This window comes from Haliotis rufescens, unplaced genomic scaffold (genome assembly GCF_023055435.1).
Source record: "Haliotis rufescens isolate VD_foot unplaced genomic scaffold, xgHalRufe1.0.p SCAF_8, whole genome shotgun sequence".
In the NCBI taxonomy this organism is placed as follows: domain Eukaryota; kingdom Metazoa; phylum Mollusca; class Gastropoda; order Lepetellida; family Haliotidae; genus Haliotis; species Haliotis rufescens.
In genome coordinates, this window is record NW_025964372.1 from 11,487,379 (window position 1) to 11,512,788 (window position 25,410).

Here is a 25,410-nt window from a genome sequence, read left to right on the forward strand (position 1 = left end):
AAAAAGTTCATAGAACAGGGGAGGCAACAAGCGCGTCAATTATTCCGTGCCAAAACCAAAGAACTGGTTGGAGATTAAAAATAGATTGCTTACTATCGTTAGATCACATTTAGACAAATGCTTACATAAATATATATAATAATGGAGAATTACAACACAACAATCGAAAAAGCTATTAAATGGAGAGAATTATATCAGTGATGTCAAACCAACCAAATACGGTTATCAATTGTTTCTTATCAATTTACAAGAAGAGTGTAATTATATAGTCTGGTCTCCTAGTAAAATGAACGAAGAACTTAATAAAAATGTTGAATATCGCTTTATTGATAAAAATAATAAAGAATATTTTTATTACCATTTAGGCTCATCTAAAGCAATGATTGGCCCCAGGTATTGGTGAGCTAGACCCAATTTAACTTAATCTAATGACTATCGTTGAATCGCATCAGCGTTTACACATAAAAATTTCCCCTGTAGTAGCAGCATAGGTATATAAATCCAGCTCCAGTGGAGTTGCGGCAGAACCCCCATTACCTATACTACTCAGAATAAAGCATCCTCAATGCCATATTTGACAACTTCCATGATAGAAAAAATACGAGCTAGTACGACCTAATTTTAACACATATAGCTATTTGATATTTTACCTTTCATTACACCAAAAGCAGATGATTTGCGCCTGAACGGTAAGTCCAGCTTGAAGGTTGTACATATCTGTTGTAGAAACTGTAAACAAACATAAACAACATGTAGTAGTATGTAATTATGTACATATCATCAAGTGTATTTTAAGATCACCTCTTATTTTAATACCTAAGTTTGAGTCTACCCTCTAATCTAACCTGCTTCACTAATACAATAGCACAGTCACCCTTGCGCTTGCCTTCTCTATTGTTTCTCTGGTCTCTATTGTCTAGCCCCAGCCCCTTACTTTCAGTGACAGGGTGCATTATGGGACTGGTCAGTTTGAATTTACACTTGTATTTGACTATGTATGGAGACAAGTTCTCAGTTCATCGCTGAAATAATTCAATCAACTGTCACAGGTTAGTTTGTTTGAACTGTATATTTATGTGTTCTTATCTAGTGCTTTGAAGGGTTTGTTAAGGTGCATATGTATGGTTTCTTAACTTCTTTTAATAGTACTTATATTGTTAGGTGTGATAAATATATATATCATATCAGTCATCGTATTCAGATAAAAGTAGTTAGGCTAAATTTGCTTAAATACTTTAAGTATGTAAGTATGTTTATAATAGATAATCTTAACTAGCATTTTCATGTTGATATTACTTAACTTATTGTGTAACTAAGCATAATGAGTACATTTATTGATAGACTGGAGCTATTTCCCTGTAAATAAAAGTTCTGCACCTAACTGCACATGTATGAATGTATGTCTGTATGATGAGGTGAGTGATTAGAATATATATTTTAGGGTTATTGTATATACCTAAGGATGCAAACATATTGATGTAATATGTTACACTGTAATTATGTTATATATATATATTTATGTTCAGGTGTGTCCCTGTAAAGCAAATGATGTCTGATGTTGTGACATCATAGGGCACAGTGCCATACACCTGGTGAGGACATTTATATTTTGTATGTATCTATGGTGATATGTACTGAAATGGTATGTTATTCTCTCTAGTTTGAGGGCTAGGTTATAACAATTGGCGACGAGGATGAGACCAAGTTCCTGTACTACAATGTGTAGTACAAACCAGGATCACAGATCACCAATGCGGATTGTCTGAGCCGACTTCCTGCGAAAGAAAAACCAAGTATTCAAGAAACACCGGAATACATCATGCTTCTGGAACTGATGGATACTACACCTAGCTGTGACATCCAAACATATTCGTTCATGGACGCCCCAGGATCCTGTGTTGTCAAAAGTGTTGAGATATGTGCAGTGATGATGGCCTAATTTCTGTGAAAACCCAGAAATGAAGGCATACTACTGTCGCCGTGATGAGCTGACAGTACAGGATGGCTGTGTGTTGTGGGGTAGCCGTGTGGTGATTCCCCCGCCAGGTCGGGATAGGATTATTCGTGAACTTCTTGAGGAATCAGTAGGATGAAGGCACTTGCTCGTAGCTATGTGTGGTGGCCTAGCATAGATTCATTTCTGGAGTCAACAGTGAAAAAGTGTGAGGTGGTTCAGCAAATGCAGCAGATACCAGCTAAGGCACCCCTACACCTGTGGGAGTGGCCTGAGCGACCATGGTCTCGTGTGCATATTGATTATGCAGGACCATTCCTTGGTCAAATGTTCTTGGTGATTGTGGATGCATATAGTAAATGGATAGATGTTGTTGTTGTGCGCTCAGCTACATCTTCAGCTACAGTGGCAGTTCTTCGTAGAGTGTTCACAACTCATGGATTACCCGAGATGTTAGTGAGTGACAACGGTACCTGTTTCACTAGTGAGGAATTCAAAGCATTCATGGATAAGAATGGTATTCACCATGTGCAGACAGCTCCAACGGTCTCGCTGAAAGGTCAGTGAGTACATTCAAGGAGGGGATGAAGAAGATACAAGGTCCGGATATTCAGACTCGTCTCGACAGATTCTTGTTCCGATATAGAACAACACCCCAGACAACTACTGGACAAACACCAGCCGAACTTCTGATGAACTGGAGACTACGAACACATCTAGACTTGACTCATCCTTCTGTACAGCAGACAGTAAAGAAGAGTCAACGGAGACAGAAGATTCAACAGGACAGAAGGACAGAAGTATGAAGGAACATGACACGGTGTATGTTAAGAACTTTGGAAATGGACTGAAATGGTTACCTTGTACAGTGTCGAACAGGACAGGTCCAGTATCGTTTGAGGTAGAACTGTCTGATGGTAGAAATGTGAGGCGCCATCAGGATCATGTGCGTACTCGAGAAACCCAATTACCCGGAGACAATACTGACTCTCATTCAGATCAACAGGTAGAATCTGCTCTACCAGAGACGTGCGATGTCAAGATACCTGTTATCAATGACTATCCAGAGAAGGATCACGTGTCAGAGACGATACAAGATCCTGCTTCAGAGATTGTACTATCAACATACAATAGCAATGTTAAATCTCCCGTTCTGTCTAGATCTTCTAAGAGGACTCGACGTGAACCAAGATATCTTGAGGACTTTGTTAGGAAGTAACTGGTTAATGAGATTGATGTGAACTCGATGTTATTTTGGGGTATGGTAACAGTAGAAGTTGACATATTTCTCTTATGGCAGATACCTACTAAATCTAGAGATTGATTTTTGTAGATGGCTTTCTTTGTGTACAAATGTTGAGAAGCACCTTGGCACCTTTAATGTAGATATGTTTGGTTTAGTACTGTTTCCATCCAAAGAGGGAGGACTGTTATATCCTGATAAGTATTATATTACCCGATGTACCCTAGAACTATGTACTGTGAGAGTAACGCGTATGAATACCTCACGTGCCTGTGAAGGTAGTCCGCACGTGCCGTCACTCGGCTATGACATGTTGACCGGCCATGTGGCTGGCTGAATAAAAGTCTCTCCCGAACGCCTCTGGTATTCTCACTAGTCTGAGGGCTAGGTTATAACAGTATTAATGCATTTATCATCATTCTCCCATTATTGATAAGCTATGTTTGTCAATTTATTATATGATAAATCCCCTGTAATATTTAGAGTAAAGTAAGATAAAACTAATTACAATGGATCATAACAATGTATATGATCATATATAAGATTCTAATATTTGTTAATAAGTTATAATGTAATGATTTATTTGTATGTATAGGTATTGTGCATATTAAACAACTGTCATCAAGCATTTAGTGATTCATTCACCTAAACCACTCCGGTTACAATATCCACCATGGCACGCCACATACACTCATATTTACCTGTGACACTTCTTCAAATTTGATTTTCTCTCAATCTATCATAACAATGGAATCTTCACATGCCTTGTTTTAGCTAGCTATCAAATTTGAAGAGTCTTAACATATGACGTCTCCAATACCAGAAGTTTATATTGTAAGTTTTTCTCTGGGATAACTGCCAACTCACAAGAAACAATAGCATAAATACAACCTCTTTACTTATGTAACCCGACTCTCACAGACTGGCTTGATGGAGTTGGTTGATAGATGTCAAATTTGACACCCCAAAAGATAGTTCACACAGAACGAAGCAAAGCAATGTAAAATGATGAGAAAACTGACTTTGGGGGCTCAATTATGCAAAGTAATACACATACTCTAAATATTTGAAGTAGCTAAGCAACATTACAAATGGTCTCATAGATGGAGTTGCTGTAACAGAAGAGGTTTTCATCCGTCTGCAATTTCATCCTGGATTAACCACCAAAATGTTTCAGGGAAAGAGACTTGGTAAAAAGAAGGAAAAGAGGTAAGACTCCGGCGCAGAACATCTGCTATCATTCAAGATCAAATCAACAAACTGGAAGGTTCATCAACAGAGGCACTGTAGTTCACTTTGGGAGATTTTATTTCCTTTAACCCACTGGATGCTAAGTTATTTTTCTGACGCACATAAGATCTGAAAAGTGAAGGTTGTGCGAGAATAGCGCTCGAAAGGCACTGCATCTACATTGGACTATAAATTATGCAGTGATGTAGACTATTAAATTTCCTATCTGATGGTGTAAATTTAACTGCAAATATCAAACCAGTTTGAAGAAAAGACACTGCCAAGTGTTGTTCTAGATTTTGTTCTGTGTCGAAAAGCAGCAAATTTCTCTGCATCTTATCTCACACTGACAAAAGTACTGTTTTATTTATTTAGCAGCTTTAATGAGCGAACAAAATACTGCCAAATAACTAAACAACAAAAATGTATATCAAATGGATTTGTATGCTCATGTATAACATTATACATTTGATACAAAAAATAGCTTGTCTTCAATGATGAAAACATTTTTTTTCTATTACATCAAAAAACGAGAGAGAGGTTACACACATACAAAGAAAATGGGTCATAACTCTGCTATGCTTAGCACTAGTTCATTTTAACTCAGGTCATTTGATAAGAACAAAATATTTTTGTGGTGTTTTGTTCACGAGGAACTATTACAACACAAATATCAACATTGAAACTGTATACGTTAGGTATAAAACAAATATAAGAAATGAGGAAATCGTACTTCATAAATAAGGTGGTAATTGCGAAATGGATGGCCTTGTCTAACATAAATTAGGCCTTATATTCCAACATTCTCCTGATTGTGTTGAACCATTAGCACTAGCCGCCTTTTCATCAAATGTAATGAATTACTAATAGATTTGACACCATCTTATTTGACATGAAGGCTGGTTTTACTTCTTTGATGATGTAAGAGAAAGACGACATTGGTATTTTGATTAATATATATTTCACCTAAGTTTCGTTCAGAGCATTGCAAATTTTGATCTATAAAACGGAATTTGATGCATTTTAAACACAACACAAAATGACTGCTTTCACAATGTAAATAATGTCTTCAATAGATAAACAATTAGATAGTGTTACCGCATATCTAAATTGGACATGACACGCACCTGTTTGACATCGATTTTACGTAATCAAATACTGAAAAGAGTACTTCAAAACAAAATATTTCCTATATGGGACATGTATTTGTTCATTACAATGTGAATTTTTCTCTTCATCTCATTTCAGTGAGTGAGTTTGATTTTATGCCGCTTTTAGCAATATTCCAGCAATATCACGGCGAGGGACACCATAAATGGGCTTCACACATTGTACCCATGTCGGGAATCGAACTCGGAATTACATGAGCTGATTAAAGCTCCTTTGGTATAAATTTATCAGGATAATCGTATAAGACCAACGGGGTACATGGCACGGTTTATATTTTTCCTACCTTTTACAATTCTTGGAGAAATAAAGTAAACGGTTTTATATCCTGTGAGCCCACTGATTATGTCAAACAAAAAGAGGGGAATAATTCATAAATTGTATTACTAACACACACCTGGCTAATGGTTAGACATTACTGTTCTGTCTATTAAACGACATAAAAAAAAACATTCCGAGACAAAAACAATTCTTCAAAAATGTGTGCATATATATTTAACAAAAAATATTATCCATTTTGTTAATGTAATATATTCAGTTTTAGTTTTAATATAAAATAATTCAATTTCCGTTGTGTTCATTATTATTCCTGCATTCTGATTAGCTGAATTGGTCTCGTGTTATTGCATTCATTTCCCAATGAATGTAAAATATTAAGCCACGCCCACCGAGGTGGACTACTTTTCTTACTACGGAATGTCTGGGAATCCCAATATTACAGTAGAAGGAAATCGCTTTCTGCCTACATGTATCATCAATCATGCACAGGACATTAAGCGAAATTCATGCATATTCATTGTCCAAACAACTCTTTGAGACCGAAGGCCGAGAAGGAATGAAACAGCAAACGTGCAGGCTCGCTTGCCTGTTTTTTCCCGCTTGCCTCGGTTCCACAACTTCTCATATCTTCGGGTTTCATTTCTAACTAGCATTTTTCCAACTGTCTCTTCCCGTTCTCAGGGAACTAATGTTCGAATTTGGCGGTAACTGACAGTGTCATTTGAAACAGCCGCCTTCTCCCGAACATATTTGTTCCGGTTCGTTACAGTCTGACTGTTGGAGTTCTTCTCGCCTCTTGCCTTGATTGACAGGTCCTGTGAACTTTGTTTTTATCATACTCTCCGTTGATTGGCTATTGACTTGGTAGGCGTGTCAAGTTATGTGCATAAATTAAACAATCACCTGATTAATGTCACGCCACAGTATGTATTCCTACACCCGGAATGTTTATCAATCTCATCATATTTGTCTGCTTTGATATATACAACTGTTTTTGGTTAACCTATTGTAGATAAAACATGTTTTCTTTGTCGAATTTAATTATTGGTAATTGACTGTGTATTTTTTTCTGTCCATTGACATATGAATCGAGAAACCGATGTGCAAACTTTTGTAAGAATCTGCTACACAAGAAACTTGTCAATTTTTTTGGTAAACATTGTTCAAACAGCAGATTATCAAAGATTCATAAGTTTTGTGGCCTTTATCTACATATGGACATCATATTGAACATTGATAACTATCCTTAGTAAAATTAATTGTGTGAAAATGTGAAAAAATATGTAAAAGCAGGGATCATAATTAAATTTATTTCAAGTGTGCCGATGGGCACAGTTATGCCAAATTAAGTATGCCATCACATTTTTAGGTGTGCCAGGAAATACATGATTGGCTTCTAAACTGTTTTAATGGTTAATCATAATTCAAATACAAGTCAAGTGACTGTCATTGTGTTTATTCAAGTCAAATTATACTAGGAATGAACGATCAATCAGAAAATTCAAACATACATCACTCAAGTTACTAATTTCTGGTTACTCGTTGCCTTTGAATCTTAGTTAAATACTGCAACTATTTGCACAGTTCACAACGTATAGCAGCTGTGCACTGATCAGTTGTAGCTGTTCTGTGTCCATAGGGTGTGGTCCCTCTTCTAGACCCTCTTCCCCCCTGTATGCACTGAGCCACAGTCATCAACTTTGACAGTGTCTGGGATTTCAGCCTATCTGCTTGTAAAACATCTTTGCTACTACATGTTATACACCATTTGAAATGTCTAATCCTATTGTTTATACATATGAAAGTTTTGTTTATCACATTATTTAAATAATTTAACTTAATTAAGTGTGTTGTAAATAAAATAAAATAATAAGCTAACAGATTCATAACTTCCAGATTGTGGACCAAGGAAGCGACAATTTGACGATTTTCGGCAAATATAAGATTTCATCAAATCCTATTATCCTATCCTATATCCTATTTGTTTTTTTATTTTTACTGTTATAATATCTGTCATCATTATCCCGATCATTTAGATATATACTCACATGCAAATGAAGTGCAAGTGGTTTTAAGCAAATAGGTAACAAACACGGAACCATTAATTGATACGAGTTTTAGCATGTAGTGAAGCCTGATGGTGTTATCAATATTTTTGGTTGCATTTTGGAAGGCCCGAGTAAAAACGCAACATAAAAAATGAATCGCCAAAACGCACCATTTCAATGAATATGTGGGTATCATGCACCCATTTCTCGCGAAATCGAAAATGCACGAACTGTCACGAACTGTAGTGGGAATAAAAGTGTGGCCGATTCTTGGCCCTACCACTCCTTGGTCAACAATGCCACGCCTAACTCAAATTCAGAGAAATCAGGCTATCAGACGTTTGGAAGCTGGAGTGTCTGTCCAAGATGTTGCCCGTCGGTTCAACGTTAACATAACCACAATTTACCTTCTCCTGTATCGATACAATGCTACACAGACCATAGATGACCTTCCTCAGAGCGGTCGTCCTAGGGTCACCACACCTTGACAAGATCGGCAGATTACCCGTCAACACCAGCAACATCCGTTCCTAACTGCAAGTGAAAGTGCTCGACAGATTATCGACACATTAGCCGGGAATGTGTGATCTGACATCTCCGTTCCAACAACCTCAGATGTCGCCAACCAAGGCATCGACAAGCACGACTTCAGTTGGCACAGGGTCATCACAATTGGCATCATCGTGAGTGGAGGCGTGTCATCCTCTCTGATGAAAGTCGCTTTTGTGTTTCCCATGCTGACGAAAGGGTCAGAATTTGGCGGCGTCGAGGTGATCGTTTCGCTAACACAAACGTTGTGGAAAGGGATCCATGGGGTGGACCTAGCGTCATGATATGGGCAGGGATTGGACTTAATGCGAGACTTGGACCCATGTGCTTTCTGAATGTTGGTCAAGGTCGGGGACACGGCGTCACTGATCAGCGGTATATATGATAACATGTCAGTCCTAACCACATTGTGTGGTATATTTACATTCGAGTGTACTGGAAGTGACCTCTGAACTTGACTATGTGTGCGCATGCGTGAGCGGAAGCTGGGGCAGAGATGGGAAAAAGTAGACAGGAAGCAGCGTGTTTACAGATGGCGGGGATTTGACATGAACTGTCAGTGGTGTGTTGAGTGAGAGAAGGGCTAACCAGGGCCAACAGTGGAAAGGGCCATAAAGGTAATTAACATTGGTAGCAGAGCGTGGTTGCGGGAAAACGGGACTAGCAATATGGCACATGGTTACAAGAATCCCCCGACTTTGACAAATGAGATGGAATATGAGACGTGGAAAAACGAACTTGAAATATGGTGTCACATGACCGAGGTTGTAGAGGAAAAACAGGCACTCGCAGTGTCACTGGGATCACTTACGGGACAAGCTAGGGCAAAAGCAATGGCAATTGATGTGAAAGACTTGAATTCCAAACGGGGTTTGAAAATTCTTGTCCAAGCACTTGATGAACTTTATAAGAGGGACACTGTTGACTTAGCATACACGGCATACAGGGATTTTGATAGTTTCACAAAGGCTGAAGAAATGACAATGTCAGAATTTATCATTGAATATGAACGGCGATATACCCAGTGTAAGAAATATCAGATGGTTTTGCCAGATTCAGTACTCTCATTCAAGTTGCTTGATTCATCAGGATTGACTCAGAAAGAAAGACAGTTAGTTTTGACAGCAGCTAACGATAGAAACTTTGAATCTATGAAATCAGCATTGAAGAGAATATTTGGTAATGTTAAAAGTCAGGATTCTGACAGTGCCATATGTGTGAAACAGGAATCAGCATATTACACAAGAAATAGCCAGAGTGGTTATAGAGGACGTCAACAAGGACAGAGATACTCGGGTCCAAGGTACAGGAATGAGCCACGTGACAGATACAGTTCAGCTCACAGTGGTAATAGAAATGATACACCTGAAAGGGGAACGAATCCAATTAACAGGTTTGGAAAGCGCAGCCGATGTGTAATTTGTCAGTCAACTTTCCATTGGGCTAAAGACTGCCCACACCAAGAGAAACCAAGAAACAATGAGGAAGTGAAAATGATAGAAACAGAAGAACAGACAGAGCAATGTAACTTGACACTGTTTACAAAGGAGCAAAGTACGGAGAACAAAATTCTACTAACAGAAGCATTGGGATGTGCAGTATTAGACACTGCCTGTACAAGTACAGTGTGTGGACAGCAATGGTTGGACCAATACATACAGACACTCAGTAGTCAGGAAAGGGATGAAATTATTTCAAATCCTAGCAATAAGAGCTTTAGATTTGGAGATGGAGTGAAAGTTTTCTCATCATCCAATGTTATGATACCAGCAGTAATTGGTGACACTCAGTGCACTTTAAACATAGAAGTTGTAGAAACGGACATTCCTCTTTTGCTTGGAAAACCATCACTGAAGAAAGCTGGATTAATTCTTGTTTACCAAATGACACAGCTATCATGTTTCATAAACCAGTGAACTTAGAACTGACATCAACTGGACATTATTGCATTGATCTAGTTGGACAAAGAGATTTTCCTGCTGAACAAACTTCAGATCGTGGCATGGAGCAGTGTACAGTTGAACAGTTAGATTCAGAAGCACTCTTCATAAAAGAAAATATTGGTGAAAAGGATCAAAAGAAAGCGCTGGAGAAGCTTCACAAGCAGTTTGGACACGCCACAGCGGAAAGATTACAGAGGCTTATTCAAAATGCAGGGAATAAAGATCCCGACATCTTGAAGACACTAACAGAAATAGTTGAGAAATGTGAAACATGTGAAAGGTATAGGAAGCAACCAACTAAGCCAGCAGTTGGATTTCCTAAGGCTACAGATTTTAATGAGACAGTGGCTGTTGACTTACACGAACTTGGAAAGGGCATGTGGTATTTGCACATTATTGATGAATTTACCAGATTTAGTGCTGGAGCTATTATTAGAAGTAAGCAATCATCAGTGTTTGTTCAGAACTTTATTCAGCATTGGATAAGTATTCATGGAGCACCACAAAAACTCTTAAGTGACAATGGAGGAGAATTCAACAATGCTGAAGTGAGAGACATGTGTGAGAATTTTAACACTGAAGTAAAGACCACAGCAGCTGAGAGTCCATGGAGCAAAGGATTGCTTGAACGCCACAATCAGACTTTGACAAATATCATGAGAAAGGTGAAATCTGAGAAGAACTGTGACTGGGAAACGGCACTTAGTTGGGCATTAATTGCCAAGAACAGCCTCAGTAACATTTCTGGATACAGCGCATACCAGTTGGTTTTTGGACGAAACCCAAATCTACCATCAGTTCTGACTGACAAGGCACCATCGCTCGAGGGCACCACAACAAGTGCAACTGTGGGAAAACATATTAATACAATGTTTGCATCAAGACAGGCTTTCATAGAAGCTGAAAGTTCTGAAAGATTGAGAAGAGCCCTCAGAAAGCAGATTCGTCCAGTTGCTGGAAATTTTGAGACCGGTGACAAGGTCTACGTCAAGATGGTACCGTGGTTTTCGTGAGAAATGGAGGAATTGTGGTGAGGGTTCATAGAAGTAGAATGAGGCGTTGTGTAGAAAAGGAAATTCCTGAAAATAACAATGAACATAATGAGAGGCAAGTAGAACAAGAGGAAACTGTGCAAAGACATGATAGTGTCGAGGAAGACAGTGACCTAGAGATACAAACAAAAGAACCACAGATAGGAAAAGTTTCTGAATTGAACAATCTACAGGAACGATTATCACAAATAAAGTCTGGGCAGACAATTTCATATGCACATCAAGACACTGGAGATCAAGTCTGTGCAAAAGTTCTTAGCAGAGCAGGAAAAGCAACAGGAAAAAACAGGAGCTGGTACAACTTAGAATTCATGAATTCTGAAATGCAAGGTATAAGTCAGTCAGTTGATTTGTCCAAGGTAGAAGAATTGCGGATAATCCCCTGTGAAATCATGGAGGAAAACGTCATGATTACAGAAGATGTTGCATGGACTAAACCCAAGCTAACTGAACTTGATAATTGGAAGGAAAATGGAGTTTACAAAGAAATTGTCGATGATGGGCAAAGATGTGTGTCAACCAGGTGGGTCTGTACACTTAAAGAAACACCAGAGAAGATAATACCTAAGGCAAGGTTAGTTGCCCGAGGATTCGAAGGTGAGAATACGGACTTTCAAAAAGATTCCCCAACATGTGCTAAAGAATCGCTGAAACTTATCTTGGCAGTATTTTGTCAGAAAAAATGGAAACCTCATTCAATGGATAATAATTAAATTTTCGTTGTGTTCATGGAAATTCCTGCATTCTGATTAGCTGAATTGGTCACGTGTTATTGCATTCATTTCCCAATGAATGTAAAAAATTAAGCCACGCCCACCGCGGCGCACTACTTTTATTACTTCGGAATGTCGGGGAATCCCAATATTACAGTCGAGGGAATTCCCTTTCTGCTCATGTGTATCGTCATGCACAGGACATTTAGCGACTTTCATGCATATTCATTGTCCAAACTACCCTTTGAAACCGAAGGCCGAGAATGAATGAAACAGCAAACGTGCAGGCTTGCTCGCCTGTTTTTTTCTCGCTCGCCCCGGTTCAACTTTCATGTCTTCGGGTTTCATTTATAACTAGCATTTCTCCAACTGTGATTTACCGTAATCAGGGAAGTAATGTTTGAATCACACAGTAAATGACCATGTTATTTGAAACTGCCGCCTTCTCTCGGACATATTTCTTCCGGTTCGTTACAGTCTGACTGTTGCAGTTCTTTTCGCCTCTTGCCTTAATTGACAGGTCAAATGAACATTGTTTAAATCCCACTCTCCGTTGATTGGCTACTGACTGTGTAGGCGTGTCAAGTTATGTGCATAAATTAAACGATTACCTGATTCATGTCACGCCACTGTATGTATTCCTACACCTGGAATGTTTATCAATGTCGTCATTTTTGTCTGTTTTGATATATGCAACTGTTTTGGGTTAAACTATTGTAGATAAAACATGTTTTACGTTGTCGAATTTAATTATAAGCATTGACTGTATATATTTTTTCGGTTCATTGAGGTATGAATCGAAAAGCCGATGTGCAAACTTTTGTAAGAATCCGCTACGCGGATTCATACAGTTTGCATATCGGCTTTTCGATTCATACCTCAATGAACCGAAAAAAATACACAGTCAATCCTTAATTAAAACTGCATTTCTTCAAGGTGAAGAGATGAAGAGAGGCGTTTACATTAGACCTCCGAAAGAAGCAAACGTACCTGGAAAACTCTGGCATTTTCAGAAGTGTGTCTATGGACTAAGTGATGCATCACTACATTGGTATCAGAAAGTCAAGTCAGTCATGTTGAAACTAGGAGCTAAGGTATCGAGAGTTGACCCAGCAGTATTTTTCTGGGAAGGACAAGATCAAGAAACTGTTGGAATATTGGCATGTCATGTTGACGACTTTATTTGGGGTGGATCTGCAGAATTCAGATCAAATGTAATGGAATCTGTGAGATCACACTTAAAGGTTGGAAAAGAAGAAAACCAAGCTTTTCAATACTTGGGAATGACCTTATCTTGCCAGGACGGACACATTTTCTTACATCAACAGAAATATGCAGAAAGCCTCAACTTTGTCCAGATTGATAAATCTAGATCCGCTCAGAAATCTTTACCCCTGAACGATATTGAGAAGCATGAACTCAGATCCAAGATAGGACAAATACTGTGGATAGCTAAACAGAGTCGTCCTGATGTTATATTTGATGCTTGCCGACTAGCAGCATGTGTGAAGGATGCCAAAGTTGAACATCTTTTGACTGCAAACAAGATTATTAGGAAGATTAAGTCAGAACATGTCAACCTGAAATTTCAAAATGTAGGAAAGGAACTTTCACTTGTAGTTTTCAGTGATGCTTCGTTAGGAAACCTGCCAGATGGAGGCACACAGGGTGGACACATGATTTTCCTCACAGGCAGTACAGGAAAGGTGACACCTTTATGTTGGAACTCGAAGAAGATTCGTCAGGTGGTGCGAAGCACGCTGGCTGGTGAAACTTTGGCGATGACCGATGGTATTGATACAGGAGTGTACCTATCAATGTTGTTTGGAGAACTGAGTGGTGAGAAACACAACAGAATGACATTGACCTGTATCACTGACTCTAAATCACTGTATGATGATCTAAAATCCACTAAACCTGTTAAAGAAAAAAGACTGAGAATGGAAATAAGTGGGATCAAGGAGTTAGTGGAATCTGGACAGATAGGAGATGTGACATGGGTGGACACAAATAACCAGTTGGCAGACTGTCTGACCAAAGAGGGCGCTTCACCTATGAAGTTACTACGGGTCCTTGAAGAAGGAACTCTGTGAAGATATTATTATAAACTGCATCATCTTTTAACCTGTTTTTATGAAGATCTTAAAGAAGAAAAAACAAAATATGTTTGTTGGAACAGTCTGCATCCTTCTTTTACATAAAACTATTTTATACAAATCAAAAATATTTGAGGTTATATGTGAAGAAACTGTTCTTGAGATATACTGTACAGAGACTGTACAGAGACTGGAAACTGTTCTTGGGATATACTGTACAGAGACTGGAAACCGTTCTTGGGATATACTGTACAGAGACTGGTTTTAAGAAATGTTTCTTTTACTTTTACTGAGAAAGTCTGAGGGAAGGCTTTACATATTAACAAATGAAATTTTGACACAGCCAGCAAAGTTTGTCACTCCAGCCATATCACATTTGAAGACAAACTTTAAAGAAGTGGGAGATTGATAACATGTCAGTCCTAACCACATTGTGTGGTATATTTACATTCGAGTGTACTGGAAGTGACCTCTGAACTTGACTATGTGTGCGCATGCGTGAGCGGAAGCTGGGGCAGAGATGGGAAAAAGTAGACAGGAAGCAGCGTGTTTACAGATGGCGGGGATTTGACATGAACTGTCAGTGGTGTGTTGAGTGAGAGAAGGGCTAACCAGGGCCAACAGTGGAAAGGGCCATAAAGGTAATTAACATATAGACCAAGTGATCAGACCCCACGTTGTTCCATTTTTTGCACAACATCAACAACACATTTTCCAGCAGGACAACGCTCGTCCCCATGTTGCCAGAGCTACCATGGCCTTTCTGCAAAAACACAACATTCGTGTTCTACCGTGGCCAGCCCTCAGCCCTGATCTGAACCCCATCAAACACTTGTGGGATGAGGTTCAAAGGCGTCTGCACAATGTGCGGCCAGTCCCTACAACTGCCGATGAACTATGCACAGCTGCTCTGGATGTGTGCAGGAGGATCCCTAGGGCCTTTACAAATCGTCTGATCTACTCAATGTACAGGAGATGTGTGGCAGTGATCAATGCTAATGGTGGTCACACCAGGTATTGACTGATATTTTGGGTATTGACCCGAAACTGTGTAAGCCCTTAACATTTGAAAAAAACAATTATGTCATCTGCCTTTTAATCCATTAAACCGTCTTCGGTCAAAAAATTTTTCAATCTTGCCCTATTAGTATTTCTTGTCTTTACTGTTGAAAATAAATAACATGTATCCTGCATACTCGACTTGTGTTTCTTTTGCGTGTGAGTATATTTTTGTTGATTTTATTTATTACTTTGTATCTATTTAAAGATTTGATTGACAGGTTTTTATTTTGCTCTGACTTGTTCGATGTTGACCCATTGTCAAAGTGTGTGTCAGAGAAGTTTATTTTCAATAACACGGCGGGAAATAGATCAAGAGTGGGGGAGGCAGTACCTGGACACATAACAATCATGGCAATACATCACAGAAACTTATCAGATTTGAACAGAAAACTGCTCAGCCTGAACCTTGATTCGCCTCGAATAGCTGCAAAATTGCTGATGCGGCGTTAAGCAATATTCACTCACTCACTCACTCACTCACTGAACCTTCATACTGTTAGCTTGAGGACAGCTTCGGTAGTACTCAGACACAGTCAGCTGTGCCTGGACAGCAGAGAGGCAGAAGTCGGACAGTTCATATGTATTATATATTATTTTTAATTAATTAGAATGGAATTGCGACATTGAAACATACACATCATAATTAACATGTCGTATCATACATGACTGGTTATTTTTCAGACGCTTAGTTTAACATAGCTGGTTCATTGATCTAACAATAAATATAAACGATTTCTAAAATGTATGATCAAATGTCACCCACAATAAGCTGCTAATCATAATCTACACTGATAAAGAAGAACTAGCACCCCGCATTCTGATGGCGTTCAATACATTCTTCAACAATATGCCTCTCGGACAAAACTTTAAAACAATATAGTCTTGCTTATGACCACCGCCTCTAGTTTGGGCATCATGAGTCACCCTCTCGGTGTAAAATAGGGTTATACTGGTAATGTTGTTGTCCTATATATTGAGCTAAAAACCTCAGTAACTCTCTTGTTACACAACCGACATGGCACCAGCAATACTACTACTAGTCTCCACCTACATCATATCTCTGTGTATCCACTATTTTTGGCATTATGATTTTACATTGCATTCCTGTCAAACCTGTTGTCGGGTTCACATGGTATCAAGTGAAAAATGTGAAAAAATACCTATCAAAAGAGAGAAAATATGCAAGTATTTAAATTTACAACAATAAGGAGTGTTTCAGCTACATCTCGCACACAACATACATATGCTACAATATAATCATGTTAGGTAATTTATATCAATTTAAGATGCAAATTTATAATGCTACAGTTATCTATAAATGATAGATATATGTGTATATGTGCATCTTGATATACCTAACCAACACTATAATGAGTCTATTTTGGCACGACCCTACCTAATCTTTGAAATTTGAACCCATTGGGCGAGTTGATTCTCTTCATCTTTTTGATATTTCATTGGCACTTTTTGTTCTATTTTATCACAGAGTCTAGCTTGAGGAATAACATGATATACAGCAGCTTTTCATACTGGCATTCTGCGAGCGGTGACTGCTTCAACAGCCTTTTAGATTTCAAGGTTAAGCAAAGGTTTACGTTCATGTTGGCTCACTTCCTAAATGTTGTAAAAAGTAGATCGAAATAAATAGAAACGATTCTAAAGATATTTAAAGAATCTGTAAAATTAAAATGCAATAATAGATAATGACACAGACTATTAAGAAATCTACTTTATTTTATGAATAGGTGGAATGTAGGCATCAAAATATAATTATTTTAGGATATATACGCAAATACAGATTCCATCTTATTTTATATATAAAGATCATGCATTAAGTTATATTTATTTATATGTCACTATGTAAACCAAAAATAAAGTATTATCTGTTAAAATGTGAAGATCTGTAATTGATTAATTTTAAAAAAACATGTCCGAGTACTCCCTTATCAATTTTTTTCATCGAGGCAGTACCCGGACATCGCTTAAACAGTACTATTTGTAGAATTTTCGAGTCATTTTTTATCATGGAATGTCATTACATTTACTTAAAGTCCTACCATACACCAAAGATAATGTAATATGAGTCTTTTGGAAAACACTAATTTAGGACCGAAAACAGCGTTGCTTAGCGATAATGTATGCAAACGTAGGGGCCTAGCAGTCATGTTTGAAAGGTGATCCTGGGCGGTTTGTTTAGGGAGTTATCTCCAGCAGACAAATCTTTAAATGGCCTATGGGGAAAACAGATTATGCTTGCCTGTTAGGTTTGGGTATCAGCAGTTTACCTAATTCGCTATAAATAAATGTTTGGTGAGTGTCAGTCTACTACCGCTGTCTGGGTACTGCTGCCATAGCTCAAGTAAATAATCTTTTAATCTATCAATGAAAATAATAAATTGAAATAAAATATGTATTTCAGACATTGCTAAACATTACCATGATTACAGATTTAATAAATGAATGAATGACAGGTAGGTTCATAAAGTTAAATACTATTTTGACGTGACTACAGCTTTGTCGGTCTACCGGCCTGTGGTGTCTGGGGACTCCGTGTTTGAAGAATTCAAGGAAGAGTGTTGATCATCGTTTTCCAGAAAGGAAATTCATATTATTTTACTTACGAGTCATGATTATCAACAGAAATACTTGCAGTCACTTTCATCAATAAATTAAGTGTACGAAAGCGGCACGTAGGTAAGGAATTCACCCTGCCATTACAGTTTTAGGTGTGCCCTCGGCACAGTGGCACTTATATGTTCGAACCCTGATAATATATGCTATGAATCAATTTAAGTCGCTTGTTTTTTGTCCATTGAATTTCAAAATTAATTATCTCCAATTCTATTGTTTTGTTTGTTTGTAAGATTGCTGTCTTTATTTGTTTACTTTAATGAGACATGGAATAAACTTTCTTAAGTGACATTTTAGTCAGAACTAGTAAGCTTTTATGGTTGACTATTAAAACTTTTACTAAACCAGTCCGTATGAGAGCTCTGAATTTCTTTTTAACCCTGCTACTAGATCCTCATTCATTGTCTTTTTACTGCGGACTGCATCTGACCCAGTATCACCTTCATGCATGGTTGTTATGGCAAGTCCATGAAAGGATAAATGATAATGCAGATGCAAAGAAAGATCAAATTAACTCCTGATTGAGTCTGGTTTAATGCCGCTCTTATCAGTATTCCAGTTACAGCCAAACACTGTTGTGTCAACATTGAAGGGACCTACGAAAATACTTTGAGTTATCCGAGGTTTGACACAACCAATAATGATGTCTAAAGAAGAAATATGTAGGGACCAAGCTTCTACTTCGAGTTAACAGGGAGTTTGACACATCAAAGCTAGTTTGACACAACAGTGTTTGACTGTATATCATGGCATGACAGCTCAATGTGCCGGGAAAGCCTGAAACAATGGAAGTCTCGGACGTTTCCACTTTGGTGAAACCCTCAGCACAGGTATGGTACAAACCTAGAAACATAATTGGGACAAACCAGTATTCTAACCCACAATCATACGTTTCTACTGTACCCAAGGGAAGCAACTCTGCACAGCGAATTGCAGTGCCTTAGATTACTGGACCACCCATGTCCCCACTCCTGTTGAGCTGAAAAATGGGACGGCATGACAAATAATTAACAACAGGCCAAAACAATGACACCCAGACCCACATTGTGAAATTCTAAATAAAGTGTTAACGCACCTGCAAGTAAAATCCACTGGCAGTCTCTAAGAATAGATTCAAACTGGCCTGATTTTCTCCACGTTTCACATTCTGCAAAAGAAAACACAAGCATTATTTGTATGTGTTCATCATAAATAAAGGGACAGGGCATTGACAGGTCTGAAGCTTTGTTTGTAAACAATAGCCGACAACCCCGAGCTTATTCGGTTCTGCTCGCCTTATTCCATTTCTGATCCAGTCACCACACCCCGGGTGTAGACATATGACCAGACTTTTGTCTTGTTTGTAAACAAACGCACCTATTCTGAAATATAAGAACAGATGGGACTAATATGAACCTTTCAGGGCGCTTTACATATTGTTTTGCATAATTACAACAAGTGCAACAGTGAGATGCATAGCAATAAAGCTTCACACATCAATATGACCATAGCGCTAGCCATTGGGAGGGCTTTTATGACATGATATGGAGGATAGATACGCAAATGGAAATAGTTTTTGATCCGATTTGATCAATCGGAAAGGGTGCTAATTGGTATTGTTCACAAACCAATATATATGCAAATATCGCCGTGGGCGCTTGTTACGTTGAATACTGTATGTAAGGGACGGCGATGCCAATCTAGACATTCATAACATTGATGTCGATCCTGATGTTAATCCGTAGGTGATGAGTATTGATGTTGATCCTTAGAAGTTTGGTATCGATGTCGATCTTGATGCCGCTCCTGTGGTGGTGGATATCGATAGTACTAAAGGGGTATTCACACAGCGCAACTACTTGTATACAACTTGTTGTATGCAATTAGTTGTACAAACTGAATTTGTTTACAACTCGGCATTCACACAGCGGCGTGTTGCATACAACTCAGATCTTGCGAGATCTCTGACCAATAGCTTGTGATTCAGGACATTGTCACTGGAATCCTGGTTGTCATCCAAAATGTCCTGAAGAAATATTTCAGATTTTGTGATAATATAGAAGAATGACCCATAAAAATCCTGAAAGTGTCCTAAGGCCAGTTGAAACCAGATAATTAAGGTTTTATCCCAATTTATAAGAAACGTTGAAAGCTGTACCACAAAAACATAACAGTATAAATCAGTGATTTTAACAAAAAGGCTGTATACAGGTCGATGACTTGGACATAAGACATGTAATAAGTCAATGGCAAAAGTCAGTTAGTCAAATAAACAGAGACGGAGGATGCAGTAAAACTTTGAAGTACTTTTAAAAAATTGTGCATAGCTTCCTCGCACCCGGCTACCCACCGGGTCTGGGAGCAATACTGTCATAAATGTCACCCCCCATCTCCCAGACACAAGGACAACTGTCACAAGCGTGCAAAGTCTGACCCTTTCCCCATGTTGAAGCATATTGAAAAATTACCTTGTACTTACCTACCTTTTGTTCAAAAAACAACAACAACACATTAATACAACATATATTCCGGTGTTATGGGTTTTCGGACGCTGAAGAAACATACATAGTTTTATCGCTAATCACATCATCTTTTTCATGAAATGAATGCGTTGTGTACTTATTCACCCGCACCTCAAAGACAATAACAAATATTCACAACGATGTTGATGATGATGTATACTAATGTGACATCACTACCGGTAACCTCTCATCATAACATAGTGAGTTCACTGATAGCAGTACGCGGAATGTTTAGCGTAGGTTTTACCCTGATGCAGGGACCGAATTTATTCATAAATAAGTCATGTAAGTTAAGTTATCAGAATCAGTCTGAAATCAACTGGTTCAATTTGTTTTAATGTTTCCATTCTATCCTTGATAGACTAATACCGTCGTCAGTGTGCGTGATTTTGCGTCAATCATGGCATCACATGGAACGATTTCTGTTGACTTTTCCAAGTAAGTATCTAATTATTCCTCAATTCTTGCAACGATTATCGACCCATGCATATTCATAATAATTTGAGCTAATGTATGCAACTGAATCTCTCCGAATAGTAGAAAATGTTAACATTTAAAACTAGAAGTTTGCTTTGATTACATTTTCAAATGAGAAGGCCCACTGGAAGGTTTCAGAGCAAAAGGTTTGGTTTCACACTTTAATATTTCGGTTGATTTCATTTGGACCGTTTGTATTAGAGACTTGTCAATTGATTGTTAATGGTATGATGAATTCAGGGATGTACATATCGCACCTGTGTGTGAAATACATGTGATGTGACAGGCATCTCGCCTGACGCGAAAAGAATCGTGATTTTGCAACACTATCCAACATTGAGGTTCGGCTCAGAATCTTTACGTTTCGAAAACGAATATAGGAATAGTGGAGTCTTTTCAGAATGATCATTGGGGTTTGGACAAAGAACCGACACCCGATAGTTTTGTAATTGAACTTCTCAGGTAGCTATAGATTATTTGAATAAAACATTACATTTAGAAAGGGGAATTGGTAAAATGCGAAAATGGCAATATTTTCGTTGTACACTATTTTCATATGTGTTTTTTTGTACATATGCTTTTGCCTAAAATAGTAGTTAATGGCATCACATAAACATGATAAAAGATACTTTTCCAGAGAATCCAAAACCGTGACATTTATTTTTGTGTAATTTTTGTAATATTTTTATGTGTAGAAAGGACCTAATCTCATCTTGGTCTACACTACAGTTTTCAGTCACATTGCCTGTCATTTCAAATAACACTATGGACAGTTTTACCCAGGGAATTAGACCAATGCAAATGTTGAAATATCTAATTGTTCCAGGGTAACTTTTCATGGGTCCTTTTTTCAGTGGTGACAGTTAGGATACCGAAAAGCAGAAGTTACCGACATGAATCAGAGTCATACGCATTTCAATTGGCTGTGTTCATACAACTTGGGGCATGAAAATAGAGCAGGTCCTTTTTCATACAAATCACATCCAACAAGTTGCATAGGTCAAAAGTTGGACTGACTTGACTGTTCACACGATGCAATTGTCGTCTGACAATGTCGATCTGCTGCGGGACTTTCAATCCGGGCGGCTGTCGATCGGGGAGGAAGCTCGAGGATGAGGCGGAAATCAATGTCGATATTGGTATCAATGTCAATCCTGATGTCACTCCTGGGTTGGTATATAGCAATAGTATTCAGACATACATCTGTAGTCCGGATGTGGTGGGTATCGATGTCAATCTGCATAATGGCCACACGATGCGGAACAGCCAGGCGATGCATAAGGGAAGAAGTGCATGTGATGGTATTGATTCATAGGGGTAGGGTATCGATCCTAGCTGTGATGTTGATCCCTACAAACATTATGTCGATGTCGATCCATGGACGAATGTTGATAGTCGGAGGAACGATATTGACCCTGATGTCGATGGTCATCCGAACGGCCCATAGATGTAGATCGATGACAGTTTTCATCAGTACACTATTCATCCTCTTGCTGGTTTTTATTGTTCTGCATCTTATCAGTCTTCTGAGATCTCTCGAATGTCGATCCCCTGAATGACGATCCCTCGTATGTCGGTCCCTGGAATGTCAATCGCTGGAATGTTGATCCTTCGATTTGGCAATGTTGATTCTTGTCAGAGGAGGCTTCTTGGGAAAGACTGTGGTCTGTGATGGGACGGTTTCTTTGACGAATACTACATCATCCCATTGGAGAGCGGGGTATGACAGGTAACACCCAGCTGAGGGGCAGGAAATGCTGGCAGGGTTCGTAGCAGTAATTGTCGCAACTGTAGTGGATGTGCTGTCCTTAACCAGAACTGTTCATACCTGTTTATTCCCCTGATTTCACGGGAGGGATACGATAACGCTCAGCAATTTTTTGGACCCCGTTTGTTTTTTAACATGTCCGGACAGAAAAATTAAAATGTTTGGTAAGCAATATCTTAAACCGGACATTTGAGATTCCCAATTGGACATGTCCGGTGCATGTGACCATTTCCGGACTCCTGATTGATACAGTACTGACATCATATGATTTTAGCTGATGAGGAGAAAGATGGCTGTCAGGATTAAGTAACCCTGGGAGTAAGCTTGTTTCTTTTTCAAAGCAAGAAAATACTTTTTGTCATGTGAGATTGAAAGTATATAAGGTAAGCGATACCAAGCGAACAGATTGCAATCATACCGGCATTATGATTAAGGGACCGACCATTTGATATTACAGGAGTGCCTGGGATTTTATCCCAAAAAAAAAATTGTCCCTGAAAAATCTTTCCAAAAAAAACTGCTTCAGACCTTTGAAAAAAACCAAATTGCTTGCCATACAAATTTCGTTGTTGCAAGATGTTTTTCTTGAAAAAAATTCAGGCTCATAGCTTTAAATAACAAAAACTTGTGGTTTTGCAGCTGAAGCTGAAAAAATAACTAATCTCTATACAAAATCCAAGATCGCTGCCACCCTCCAGAATATCAAATGGTCGGTCCCTTAACCCCAAAACAATGTATATTAATGAGGGGAGCACTCACCTGCTTGTCTTTGGCTTGTATTTGCAATATATTAATCTGGTTCTTAAAGGCATGGTTCCACCTGATGGAAGAGATTCACAACATTACATAATGTTTCATTTTTTGCATATGTGCAACATTAACGGACGAAGGCATTTGTGTCTTTAATACATCTGGAAATGTGGAACAAACATATTCCACATACCACATACTTGCTGCACAAATACTGAGTAATGGTCAAACATTTTCAAAATCAGATTAGAATTCTGTTTCTTTTAGAGATACCAAAGCTGGATCATTCATACACATTTTTGAGCTCAATATGCATGGTATTTCTGAAGAGACGTTGAAAATGTAAAAGTTATAGATGGTCGAACAATCAGAATGGCAGATGGATGACAGACAATATGCCAAGACATGAGCTGATTTTCAGTCAGGTCAGACAAAAAAAGGATTATATATATTTTGAAAGCAAACCATGCCTACACAATGTTTTTGAAAATAAATCTGTAAGACAGGAAATATAAAATATAGCATAACACCCAGTGAATTATTGTAACAAAAACAAATTGGAAATTTCATCCTATTCACAACACATTTCAGTAGACATTGTAAGGTTATTCTATATCCAGCCAAAAACATACTCACCGACAAAAGAAACGTGAATACCATACATGTTGGTTAATTCATTAAGAATTACTCATATTCAAGAGATATTAGATTGGTCATTTAGTGGTACACATCGGAAACATCTCTTCTTAATGTACAAATTTCTCCATATGTTTCTATGGTTCGTGTTTCTTTTAGCGGTGAGTATATGTAAGCAGGATATGATTAAAGGCAGTTCCTACTCTGAACCATTGAAGAAGCTCACAAGTTTGCCCGAGTGCCATGGCTAATGACTTACAGGTCCTGTTCCACCTTCTTGTCCAAGGCATATTCCAGGTCCAGCAAGAGCAGCTTCTTGTATAGGTCCTCCAGCCGCTGTCGACTCACCCACAACTCAGAAATTGTCTTCCCAGATTCTGACCAAAATACAAATATGCAGAAAGTAAACTAAATACCATAAGAGACATAATATTCCAGGCATCTTTCCAGTATTTGAAACTATGTGCCCCTGGCAGGCAATTTGGGGAAACATTGTTATTTTATTCAAAATAAAATTTATAAGCAAATGTTATATTTTGGAAAACACATCCTTAGCAGAGTACAGATTCTCGTACTTTTGGGGGTTGAGTCCTGTCCAGGATTTGAACCCACACTGCCAGAATGAGGCACCTAATCACCAGCGAATCACCCATATACTCACACAACCTGCCATGTCCGGTTGTGTTCAAGGCAAGAAATATTGTACAGTTTTCAAGATCTGCCCCGGAAACAAGCACTACCGCCATTTTCAGTCTAAGTCAAAGTCATTGCTATTGAAACTAAAAAAATACTCAAAAATCCCAAACTTTCAAATGGCACCAGTTTAACACTAGACCTATCACTGTGCCAAGTTTGGTTAAGTAATATTATACGGTTTTCAAGAACTGCTCTGAAAATGAGCACTACCGCCATTTTCAGTCTAAGTCAAAGTCGTTTCCATGGAAACTTGAAAAATGATTTTTTTTTTAAATCCCTAACTATGAACATGATGAAACGGCACCAGTTCACCACTAGACCTATCTATGTGCCTGGTTTGGTTAGATATCTCTCATGGTTTTTGAGTTCTGCTCCGGAAACGAAACAGCTGGAAGGACGGAACGACAGCACCCATTCCTATATCCCCCTTCCACTTCATGGCGGGGGATAATAATCAACCACAAATTTTTTGATCGATTCCCTTGATTGCAGCTGAACCAACAAATTTTGCATGGCAAATAGTAACTGCTTGTGTTAGGTGTGCTAAAAATACTGGTAAATAATGTGAGATATTGTTATCTCAATCTGTTTATTCTACCCAAACAAGAGATATTA

At 38.4% G+C, this 25,410-nt stretch overlaps 1 protein-coding gene across 3 annotated transcripts in view; it reads right to left on the reverse strand.

Moving 5' to 3' along the window:
- LOC124113764 (nonsense-mediated mRNA decay factor SMG7-like) overlaps positions 1-25,410 on the reverse strand; it is a 282,423-nt gene that overhangs the window by 245,911 nt on the left and 11,102 nt on the right. For all 3 annotated transcript variants that reach the window (XM_046474276.2, XM_046474277.2, XM_046474275.2), the window contains exons 3-6: positions 24,359-24,476; positions 23,473-23,533; positions 19,043-19,114; positions 651-729 (exon numbers count right to left, since the gene is read on the reverse strand). In XM_046474276.2, the coding sequence (XP_046330232.2) occupies positions 651-729; positions 19,043-19,114; positions 23,473-23,533; positions 24,359-24,476 (330 nt within the window). The remainder of the gene's footprint in view (positions 1-650; positions 730-19,042; positions 19,115-23,472; positions 23,534-24,358; positions 24,477-25,410) is intronic.